The sequence below is a fragment of the Melanostigma gelatinosum genome, assembly GCF_949748355.1.
Source record: "Melanostigma gelatinosum genome assembly, chromosome: 23".
In the NCBI taxonomy this organism is placed as follows: domain Eukaryota; kingdom Metazoa; phylum Chordata; class Actinopteri; order Perciformes; family Zoarcidae; genus Melanostigma; species Melanostigma gelatinosum.
In genome coordinates this window covers 14912062-14924873 of record NC_136656.1, presented here as the reverse complement: position 1 = coordinate 14924873, position 12812 = coordinate 14912062, and the positions used below count along the sequence as shown (strand labels likewise).

The 12812-nt window shown below is 39.5% G+C and overlaps 1 protein-coding gene across 2 annotated transcripts in view; it reads left to right on the top strand.

Moving 5' to 3' along the window:
- ablim2 (actin binding LIM protein family, member 2) overlaps window positions 1-12812 on the top strand; it is a 79362-nt gene that overhangs the window by 25195 nt on the left and 41355 nt on the right. For both annotated transcript variants that reach the window (XM_079295698.1, XM_079295697.1), the window contains exons 3-6: window positions 153-336; window positions 4762-4874; window positions 5141-5267; window positions 6136-6229. In XM_079295698.1, coding sequence (XP_079151824.1) covers window positions 153-336; window positions 4762-4874; window positions 5141-5267; window positions 6136-6229 — 518 coding nt within the window. The remainder of the gene's footprint in view (window positions 1-152; window positions 337-4761; window positions 4875-5140; window positions 5268-6135; window positions 6230-12812) is intronic.

The window sequence follows — 12812 nt, the reverse complement described above, 5'->3', positions numbered from 1 at the left end:
TATTTTCTTTTTATTGTTTAAGTCATCAATTTTGCCTACTATGTCTCACTCTTCCTCTTTCCCCTTCATTTGTCCGTCCTTCTCTTTTCCCTCTCTTCTTCTGTACCCCTTCACCCTCCCTCCCTCCCTCTCTTCGTCCTCTCTTATTGCAGTATGTGGTTGTGAACTGGCCCAGGGAGGATTCTTCGTGCGGCAGGGAGAATATATCTGTACTCTGGACTACCAGCGAATGTATGGGACTCGCTGCTTCAGCTGCCAGGACTTCATTGAAGGGGAGGTGGTGTCTGCCCTGGGAAAGACTTACCACCCCCGCTGCTTCGTCTGCGCCTCCTGCAAGTAAGAAACTGGGAAGTAGAGTTCAAAACCATATTTAAAGGAGCTGTAATTACCATTCTGAACATTAACAAAACAGCTATGATCTGCTTTGTAAAGATATAGTGGAGTAATGTCTACCTGAGCAGAGATTGAAGCATATTATGGCGGTTACAGCCGATATTGGCGTCCCGACCGATAGATGGCCTGTTATTGTGAACAGTGACACACTGACGTGTGTCAATGAGCTTTGAAAATTTGAACATGTGAACATCCGCAATTCCAAGATAACTGAGCAAAGTCCATCACCTGAATGTGATGATTGAAAACTCCAGAACACCTATCAAATTGACCATGATGTGACGTTCTTTTGTGAACTGATAGTTCAGGTGTTTGAAAGTGTGGTTGTATGAGGTACTTATCCATAGACAGTGTATTACCTACAGTAGACGGTGGTCTACTCCAGTTTGAAGCAGACATGGGTACCGGCAAAGCAATGTCCTGCTGTGGACAGGGAAATCACGAAATTACGTTTAAATATAACTGTTTTTATTCATATATCATTAATGGAAATTCTAACCCTAAACCGTTATAACATTTATCGGCCTATTAATCCTAACATTCATTTGTGAAGAGCACTTTTTCCCACTGTGTCCAGGGTGTCTTTATGTCCTTACAGGTCTCCAACTATTAATATACGATAATATTAAATATACAGTATGTGACAGAATTGAATAGTTACTTTAATGCAAAATGTGTATCATCATCAGCTTGTTGCCTGACCCCTCCTTGTAATTCCCAATAACTACAAATTTGAAATACAAAAATGTCATTGGAAAATATTGCCTACAATCATCATTTACAAGTACATGAAACTATAATACACATACATGTCAAGATATAGAAAAGCACATGAAGACACGTTTCACTGCAAGTCAGAGGCATCTTCACCTGTTTCCAGCCATGTGCATGCTTCTATTGACCATGTTGTGTGTGTGTGTGTGTGTGTGTGTGTGTGTGTGTGTGTGTGTGTGTGTGTGTGTGTGTGTGTGTGTGTGTGTGTTAGTCATCCATAGATTCATTTTTTTTGCTACAGCAGCATTTATGGTACAGGAAAACCGGGACATTTTAAAGCACAGCAATACAAATAACAGTAAAAATATTAAATATAAATGCACAATATATACAATAAAATAGAATAATATTAAATTAACTAACTAAACAATAGTGCAAGATTAAACCAAACAAACAACAACAACCTTGTCTCTCAGGCCTAGAAAGGTAATAGGAGCTTCTCTCAGTTTTCTCTGTGTGTGTGCATGTGTGTGTGTGCATGTGCTATCATATCTCGGTGATCCCCAGACTGAACTGAGATCAGCATGTTCCAGTGTGGTGTTTGAGGTTATTATAACAAACATCGCTTTTGTGGCGGAACACTGGCTTGTGTAATATAAAAATAGGTCTGAGAGAAAAAGAGCATATGCTGCCCTCAGCTGTGTGAGTGTCTCATGCTCCCATTGTTGATCATAGATAATTCATCAAGAGCAATCCAGCTCTGTTTGAAACTGCCTGTGTTTCTGCCTGTCTGCATGCGAAGTGCTGCTTCACAATTCACCTGCCTCTGTCTCACTACATACACTCTGCCTGTGTTTCATTCATCAACTCTGATACACTGAGGTTTTCCGTAAAGATTCCATCTGCACTTGCGCAGTTTCAAGTAAATAATTATACAAACAAATACAATAGTTAATGGAACCAACACATATTTGTGCAGAATCAACAAACCTGACACTGATGAAATAAACTAAAGATCATGTAACAGGGTACGATGAAGTATTGTTTATTGAATGTGTTCTGCTGTAAAGACCAGAGGGTTTTTCTTTATCATTTTGAGTTTAAAAGTTTTTTTTTAAGTATGCCACACTAAATAGGCACATTTTAGGGTCCTCCTCTGCATAAGTCTGTGTGCTGCCCCGTAGATGTTCTTATTTTATCTCAGAACCAAATACTCTATGGTGTCACCCACGTCATCTATTGCTGATTTACTGCTAACATGCCTTAGTTTAGCGTGTTAAAATGCAACAATTTCAAAGTTAGCAGTAAACACAAGATACAGCTGAGCTTGATGGGATTGTCATTAGTTTTGCAGGTTGTTTGACTTGACGAGTCAAACTACCTGACTCGTTTTATAGTGTACGCAAGGCGTACACTATAAAACACAGATCGGCAGAGATCTTTTCCAGACGTGGTTTGTGTGCGAGTAATTGCAGAATTGCGGCAGTGTATGGTTGATTGCGTGCAGCGTAATGTCTCAGGGAGACATCAATTATTGTTTCAATGTATGTTTTAAATCTCCTTTACTTTTTACTACTGAATTTTATTTCTTACACTGTTTTTTTAATTGTTTTTAAATTTCTCTTTTAATTTGCCTTATGTTTTGATGCTTTTAATGGTTTTATGTAAAGCACTTTGAATTACCTTGTTGTTGAAATGTGCTATACAAATAAACTTGCCTTGCCTTGCCTTGCCTTGACAATAGCACCAGCACTAGATTAAAATTTGAAGGATCACCAAAGTTATGAACAAATCATCCTAACAGGAAGTCATACCTGAACCACATTTCATGACAATCCATCTGGTAGTTGTTGAAACATTTCTCTCTGAACATCATGTCAAACATGTCAAACTCATGGTGGCCAATATATACTGTAAGTGAGACTTGAAAATAGATTTAACGACTAAATAGACCAACCTTAAAAAAAGGACTCTTTTACTGTTTATACATGAATACACAAAGCTAAAATCTCAGCCCAGTCTGCCTGGATGTATTCCACTCTCAGAAGCTGGCTGTGACAGTGTGACATTAACATTGTTTCATTGTGTTGGTAATGTCTCTCTTTACAGGATAATGGCATTTGTCTTTAAAGGCATTTGGCTGGTGGATACGATGAATCAATTCATTCATTTTTTTAGCAGCAACTTCCATGTCTCAATGTTGCAGCCAGTGTCAATGTGCCTCAATGTGCACTTCTTGTGCAATTGCCTACTAGGTGCGGCCTTCAAGAAAACCCTGTAAAAAAAAGTAGATACCTTTGTCTCATAAAAAAGACAAGCTCTCAACACTGGCAACTTGGTCACACCTAAACATTACAGCCATATGTGATAGTTGAACACCTCATTCCAGAACCATGGCCATTAATATGCCTCTATGACACCCTTTTGGAAAGCCTTTCTACCAGATGTTGAACCTGGCTGCAGGGATATGCTCCCATCCAGCCAAAAGAGCATTAATGAGGTCCAACACTTATGATAAGGACTGGCTCGCAGCTCATCTCAAAGGTGTTCGGTGGATTGAGGTCAGGGTTCTGTACAAGGCAGTTCAATTCTTCCACACCAAACCTGGAAAACCATTTCTTTATGGAGCGGGCTTTGTGGTTTTTGGCATGTTGAAACAGGAAAGAGACAAACACAAGACACAAAGTTGGAAGCACACTATTTATTGGGAAGAACAAAATATGTGCAGGCTGAAGCACTTAAATCTTGGACTCAACATATGACAATTGTGTTTACATTCTGCACATGACACTCTTATTTACCTCTCTGCACTTTCTAAGAAAGATCTTTTATGTTTTTTGTAATCTGCTTTAAACATTGTACAACACTAAATGAATTGGAAGTAGCTCAAGATACCAGAAACAAAAACAGAAAGAACAATGCTGAACACATTCGAAGAAATCAGATTTTTGCCCAACTTATCCCTGTGCTGACATTGATTTGCTAATATCTTGAGTCCTGCTTTTCTTTTGAGGGAAGAAGAATCTTCTCTCTGTTCCTTTGTTGCTGTTCAGGAGTACCCAGACATCACATACAGACATGCACACCGTTAACCACGGTGCTCTGACGTTTAGTACAAGTAGCGCTAGACCAAAGGTGCACAAACCTTTGCAAACAGGGATTTCCACACTTAATGCAAATGCAAATTCAATTCACTAAAACTCTAATGAAAAGGCCTATGAGAATGTGTTGTTACAAGCAAAACATTTTAGGGTTTTAACAACTTATACACATGAGAGGTAATTATTCTCATAAACCTTTTCTGATTGAAAAAGTAAATTAAATTAATATAAAAAAGACGAATAAATGCAGAAATTATCAAATGAAAATGAAATAAAATTCAAGTCAAACTAATATGACATACTAAAATACATGTATGAAAAAAAATGTAGAAATCTCTGGTGGCTAAAAAACATTCTCTGGCATTTAGACACTTGAACTCTAAATTTCTAAAATACTGGCGATGGTCCTGTTCAGCTTGTTGAAACGTTTTGATTACTAAATTACTAAATTACTAAACATGTCCGTTATATGTCCATGCCTTATGATAAAAAAACACATCTAGTCTTCAGTATATTATTTGTGTTTTTACTTCTATGTCTTTTCTGTTTGCAGACAGCCGTTCCCGGCCGGTGACCGAGTGACATTTAATGGGAAGGAGTGTATCTGCCAAAAGTGTACACAGCCTCTCGCTGCCAACAGCCCTGCACCGATACAGGCTGTCCACAGTCAGTACACACAGTTTATGTCTCTATCTCTCTGTGATTGTCTCTCCTTTGCACCCTTCAAACTATGATTTTTTTCAAACTGCTCATTATCATAATTTTCTGTTCCATCTCTAAATGGTGTTAAGTCTTTCCACTCTCAGGACATCAAAATTTCCAATGTTCATTTTGTCCAAAGTACTGTAGAAGGAACTCGACCATGCCGAATAATTCAACTTTATCGTCATTCCTCGTCAATTCTCAACTAAACTAATGTCATCTCCCTGCAGACTGCTGTGGCTGTGGGAATGAGTTTAAGAATGAACAGTCTCTTGTAGCGCTGGAAAAGCACTGGCACCTGGGCTGCTTCAAATGTAAAGTCTGCAACAAGGTGCTCAATGCAGAGTACATCAGCAAGTAAGTCAGTCTGGCTGCTGTATACAGTGCTATAACTACTTCATTAACACTATTACCTCTATGCAAAGGGTGTTAAGCCGATATCAGATGGTTAGTATTGGATGTCACAATACTTACTATCACCTAACGATATTTTTATTTGGTCACAAAAATGTCATCTTTGCTCAAGTAGAGACTGATAAGAGGCACCAGAGCTGAGATTCAATGTAAAAACACTTTATCTTTTATATATATAAATATATATGTCTAGCATGTGGTCAGTTTTAGGTTTAGGGAAAGATTATAATTATTTGAGTATTTATCTCTACTGTCTACCTTTTATCTTTTCTCCTTGAATTAATTGTGGGAATGCTGTTTAGCATTCCAACTATTGTTCTTCGAATCTTTATTGTTGGAATGCTGTTAATAACAATTGTTCTTCGAATCTTTATTCAACTTCTTCTATTTCTTCCATCGCACCTCTTCTTCTCCTTCATATTTTAAGCTACAGAAACCGTTCAACTATTAAAATGTTCAGCTCTTTCACCAGAGGGGTGCTATGACGTTTCATATTTGTAACCTTTAAACTTTTTGAATTATTAAGCTTTTTACTTTCAATGGGATCTCTATGGAGAATATTTTCAAATGGCTTCAGGCACACAGGTGTTCGCGATTGAGCCAATTAGTGATGTTGATAAACACACAGACTCACAGACACGCGCACATACACTCCTCTCCCTCTCTCTCTGTGTCTCTCATACAGTCATTCAGGTCTTAGGGATCTTCAGAGGTATTTAGAGGTCAGCACCTGTCTCCTGACAGGTGTGGACTGTATCTGATGCTCTGTGCTGTCTCTGATCTGATGACTTGTCCTGTGTTGTTCTATCAGGGATGGAATCCCTTTCTGTGAGATGGACTACCACGCCATGTTTGGGATCCAGTGTGAGAGCTGCAAAAAGTACATCACTGGAAAAGTCCTGGAGGTAACAGTACAGTAGAAATGTTCTGTGGTAGCTGTTAGCATTTAGTTAATGGTTCAACGTCCATTTATGTTTAAAATAAAAACGTCAATTTGAATAGCTTGTATGCATGATTATCATGCAATTGACAGACAATGTTGATATTGGCATTGGTATCAGCTGACAAGGTATGTTTATGAATGGCAGTAGCACGGCCACCCTACTCACTGTACCTTACACAAGTTTAAAATAAAAACATGAATATATGAACCATTTGAATAGCTTAGTATTGAATGCACAATAAAGAGGTATGTTTGTACATGGCACTAGGCCCATTTAATATAAAACACAATGGTATACAATATATATAGTAGGGGGTCCCTGCTCCATCTCTCTATCATTTTGGGGGTCCTTGGCCTGAAAAATATTGAAGACCCCTGATCTAGATGGACAAACAGGTGAGGTGTGGAAAGAGAAATGTAAGAAATATGTAAAAAGATAAAATAATGATGGATTCATGAATAGATGAATTAAATATATGTATCTGTATTCTACACAGATAAATATATGTATTATGTTATTATCTGTGTATTCTACACAGATAAATGAATGAATGACCAAGTGAAAGATGGCCTTCCTTCTCTTTTGATGGCATTACGACTGCAGTGTCCATTTACTGAATAAACAGCTCTCTGGCTCACTAGTTACTGTAGCTAGATAAAGAGATACACAGACATTAAGCCGCCACTTTTTCAGAAAACTAATTAACTTGAATACAACTCACATTGGTTGAATTGGTTGAGTACATACTATAAATACTACTGTGCAATATTCAACAAATAACAATGAGAGCATGTCTATAAATGTACAATAAAGGGGCTTTTCACTGATTGTACATGTCAAAGTTGACTAACTATTTTCGAGAAGTACTACTCCTGTTTATAAACAGTTTAAACAGACAGTACAAGTCTAAGATAATAGATTTGCAAAGTGGGAGATATCATCTTAGCCACCTGGAAGTAAAGACACTTTTTAGAGAAAACTGGGAGGTGAACCAATGGAAAAGTGAGTTGTTCTTTCTGTGTTTTACTCTAATTATTTTGCATAATTGTTGGAATGCTGTTAAGCATTCCAACAATTATGTAAGCATTATCCAACAACATACAGACTCACAGACTCACGCTCACATACACTCCTCTCTCTCTCTCTCTCTCTCTCTCTCTCTCTCTCTGTGTCTCTCATACAGTCATTCAGGTCTTAGGGATCTTTAGAGGTCTTTCCCCCCTCCTCCACCCCCCCCCCCCCCCCCCCCACTCACACATGCCATTTGTAAATAAAAGCCCCACAGAATGAATCCTAACTGAAATGCTTGTGATGAGCCTGTCATTTAATAACCGGTTTGTGTTTATCTAACATTATGATTCTGTCTCCTCTCCCCTTCTCCCCCACACCCCACACCCCATTTCAAAATAAAAGCCCCAGAGAGTGAATTCTAACTGAACTGCTTGTGATGAAGCCTGTTATTTAATAACCTCTGTTTATGTGTGTCAAACATGATGATTATGTCTCCTCTCCCCCTCCCTCCCCCACCCAGTCCCACCCTTTCAAAATAAAAGCCTCATGGATTAACTGGATTTCAACGTTTAGCTCAAAATGAGGCATTTTTGTTGAAATAATGAATGCTCTTACTAATACTGCGACAACTACTCCTACTACTGCTAATATTTCTAGTATTACTGCTACTATTACGACTACTGCTATTACTGCTACCATAAATATCATTACTACCACTACTGCTATTACTACCACTACTATTATTACTTATACCATTCTGCTACTACTGCTACTACCAGTACTAATACTACTACAGCTATTAGTACGACTACTATTAGTACGACTACTACTGCTACTTCAAAAACTGACTTTACTATTACTACTACTACTACTACTTATTCTACTACTACTGTTATATTAAATACTACGACCACTACTACAGCTATTACTACGACTACTGATACTACTACTTCTACTACTTCTTCTAATTACTAATACTTCGACTACAACTTCTACTACTACTGCTACGACAAATATCACTACTGCTACAGCTAGTACTTATTCAAATGCTACCAATACTTCTACTACAACTATACAACTTCTACCACTACTACAACAAATATCACTACCGCTGGAATTCTTTTAAGCTACAGAAACTGTTCGAATATCAAAATGTTCAGCTCTTTAAGGAGAGGGGTGATATAACTTCATATTTGTAATCTTTCAACTTTTTGAATCATTAAGGTTTTTGCAATTTTTTTAAAATTGGATATCTATTTTCAGCAATGTTTTTGAGATTCATTTCAGCTTTCAGCATTCCAACGCATTTTCAGCAGGAAATGCATTTTCTAGTGTATCCTGTTATTTTACATTCTTCATTCTTCTCATATTTCCACTGAACAGATTCCAGAATTGACCCTATTTCCCCAAAGAAAATTTCATCAGATCTTATGCACTGCTTATGCAGTTCCATGAGAAATGTTTTTAGAATAGCTGTGTATGTACAGATCTGGGAACATCTCCTTTTCACGTGTAACTTTAGAGTTTTTCCGCTTTGACATGATCAGTAAAAAAATGTCACCGATGCAGAGATTATATATTTGTCCCTCTGCAGCCTGCTGTGTGTCAGTCCGCAGGGATCAACCAGTCTCTGTCTCTGTCTCTGTCTCTCTCTCGCTCCGTCTCTCTTTTTGGCTCTGGGCTTATGGCTTTGACCTCACTCTCTACTACACCCACACACACACATTTTACGTCTCCCTGTTTACTGTCCTCCCCCCTCAGGCAGGTCATCCGTTCATTGTCCCTCACTCTCAGGTCTGTCTCTGTGTTCCTAAAATAAAGCCACACAGCTTCCTGTTCTAGAAATCGTCCACAGCTACAGGACAGATTACACACTCCACTTGCGTCCCTTTGGAAATGTCAGCGTTGTCCAATAAAAAAATGTTGTTTGACAAGTAATACCCAGGTTTTCACTGTCAACCAGTCACTTGACTTAATGTGTGGCATTATACTGCATGCTTGCTTGTGTTAGACCCAGTTCAGTTTGTGGGCATTTTGCAAGCAGTAGACTTTATAAAGAGACGAGGAGAAAGACAGAGCTTCACTGTATATGTGCCTTGTGTGACCAAAATACTGTCAACCAACAGACTGTGAAATGGGGCTATTTCAATATCTGACATTGGGGTGAGATGGTTTCAGATATTTTGTTTTAAAAAGAAGACAGATTTTAACAGAGTGGTTGAGAAAGAGTCCATTTGAGAGGCAGTTAGAAATCAGTGCAGGGGAATGTGGTTCTAGTGAAGCAGTCTGTTGTTAAGCGGTGATGGAGGGATGGGACATGGATACTCTCCTTGGGCGGAGAGAGGGATGAGAGGAGGAGGATAAGAAAGCTTTTAGACAGGGGGTCTCGGAAGCTCCTGCTGTGACCTCAGGACATCAGAGTAGCACTATGGGGACAAACAACAACCGCTCTCTCTCAAGTTCTCTCTTTTCTCTCTTCACATGGCGGTCTCTCCCATGCTCTCCTTTCATAAACACCGATCCTGTTCCAGTGTCTGGAGAGCAACGGGAACATAAGAACAGCAGTGTGTGTATTTGTGTGTAGATGACATCATCCACTTCCATTTCCTACAGTATTGTGTCACGCTATCATGTGTATACCTAACTATGTGGTCCTATAGTTTCTTGAGCAGAAGACAGTCAAGCAGGACTAAAAGCACCTGCTCCTATAACGTGTGTGTGTGTGTGTGTGTGTGTGTGTGTGTGTGTGTTTTGGTTGTGTGTCAGTAGGGAGTGGGGGAGTGGTCTTATGTTTTGTTTTGCTGTAGGCAAGTTTTCCTCTTTCCTCAAGAAGTGGAAAGGAAGGTTTCAGGTGAATATTGTATGATATTAAAGATAATTCTACATTCAAAACATTCAATCAAAATGTCTATAGTGTAATTCCTCTGAGAGATTCTAGCATGCTTAGTAAATACAGGCCCAGCTCTTTGGCATCCTTTGTTATTTTTAAATCAAATGCTTCAGTGTTTCAGGATATAAGCTATTTCCAGCCACTGTACCTGTGCTGCACTTTGAAACAGTAACAGAGAGACTGAGCATTCAAAATGTCATGACATTTGGTTGCGATCAAAGAGTGTGCTTTGTGTGGACGTATGGAGTCATTAACTGGAGCTGGCAGAGGTTGAATTGAAACGTGTATTGTTTGTGCCGACATCTTTGTTGCCCGGCGGCTCATTGCTGTGGCTGTGCTCTTATTTATTGCTATTCCAGAAATCACCCGCCAGTCACGTAGTGTGAGTGGGTGATGTGATGTACCTTTGCACTGTATCAGCAGAATGTGGAACGCTCACCAAAAGTGGAGCACAGAGCTCAGTGGTTTACGACTGAGTGAACACAGTGAGTGGCAGGGGATTTAAACAACAAGCCCAGTCAAGACTGTGTTTCAGTTTAACAGTTTCCAGAATGCACTGGAAATGATTGTCCTTTGGAGAATAAGTCCAGTAATAACCCAACTATGAAGACGGGTTTGAGGCATCCATCACTGGTCATGTTATCTTGTGTTACAGACAGCTGTAAACTCATTGGTTGTAATTTGAAAGGTCACAAATGTGGTCAAAGTTTATTAAACTTATTAAACTTTGAGGCAGGCAAGGCATAAAATCCAAATAAGATGTAACATCCAAGATAGCGCTGCCTTTAGGTTCAGTGTCGTCGCTATCTCTGTCAGAAAAGAAAAGCTCATGCCGGGCAAAGCTGATCATATGCAGGTAGCTCTGTTCACTCTCAACTGTTGAGTATAACAGTACTCGTAACATGTATTGTAAATGCTTGAACTGGATATAGATTGCATTTATTTTTTTTTTGTTTGATTAGGCAGTGAGTCAGATAGAAAGGAAACAGACATTTATTTTAGAGTAGAAAATGCCCCGAACACAGTTTGATGTAGCTACACTTGAGTTGATGGAATATTGACCAAGAGCATGAAAGCATGTGGTTTTCTCTGTGTTTGTGCTGTAGCCATGCCCGACTGATCAAAATCTATTTCAATCTTCTCCTCTTCAACTCTCTCGCCTAACTGTTTCTGCGATTGGTAGATGACGATATGTACACGTTATCAAAGAGAGCGTCATTTTGAGAAAGCAGATGTAAAAGGGTAAATAAGGAGGTAGCAACCTCACCTGCCCTTTCACCACTTGGCTGCTATGATCTCTTCCAGCTCTTTACCACAGCTGTTTCAAAACTCCTAAGCCCTGCAGGACTCTCAGCCACAAACCACCATCCAGCTACAGCTGGTCAGCCAGAGTTACCATTCCTAAGTAAACCTTCCAATGATCAGCTTGTAAGTTCATCTCCCCTCTTCTCTTCCTTGACCAATCAGTCTCGCAAGACATTGAATAGGATCATTTCCCCCTCATGCATCCTTGGATTGTGACAAAAGAAGGATTTGCCTACAGTGCTATCTCTTTTCCGGCCCTCTCATGCTTTCGGTGTTTGGATTTCAATCCAGTTCCAACCTTCTGTTTTGTCAAGTTCTCTTATCTTATCTGTTTCAGTTCAGTTCAAATATGAGCTTTTGGCATGGCGTCCACAACTTGCTGCCAGTTTTTCTCCCAATAATACCTGGACTTGGAGTCTCCCTGCTCATCAGTTATACATGTCTCTGGTTGCTTCCTCTCTCCATCTGCTGCTAATTTTGTCTAGATAAGCATTAAGCAGGGTGTTCACCAAGAAATAGGGTGTCGACTGCCTGTTTGCTGGTGTGGTTCCATATTGAGATGACGCAGCAAAGTGGAGGGACCTCAGAGGGATTGTGAGTAATCAGGCCGCTGTTGAGGCAGATGGGATGCCTTTGGGAGGCAGAGATCAGCAGACATCAGAGGACTGTTTTGCAAGAAGAGAAAAAGAGAAAAAAAAAGTATCCATCTTGAGTCGTTTAGTTCATTATTTAGTCCATAAATCAAACATGTTCTAAACAAGAAAATCTGCCAACAGAGTCAGATCATTCTACTTGATTCCAATGATGTTTCGAATACAAGACAGAATAAGACTCTAGCATTGAGAAAATCACCACTGAGCAAGTGAAATAGTATTTGGATTACTTACAGACTGAATGACTTGTTAAAAAGGAGGTGATTTTGCCAAGAATATTAGGTTTTGGACTAAAGATTTGCCAGTTTCAATCCGAGATTGAAAAATCTAGTCAAGAAAGCCATAGCAACTACCACTGAAGTGCCCTTGAACAAGGCACTGAAACTGCTTAACTGCTCCCAGTAGTAGAGGTCTTCATGGGTCCAAAGTCCTAGACCCAAGCTGATATGGACCCATGGAAAACCTACCCACACTCGACATGCACGCAGACATTAAATAACTTTTCAAAACAAAGAAACTTGATCCAGAGGAACCCAAGGACAGTCAGAGCAAATCTGAATAGACCCAAAGAATTCCCAATAGAAGAGAGCGAACACCAACACTGCCAGCAGCAATTTCGACCGGCCAAGTTTGGGGCCCAGTTTGGGTCTCAGAGGACCACTTGGACCCCTGAAGACCTCTTTAT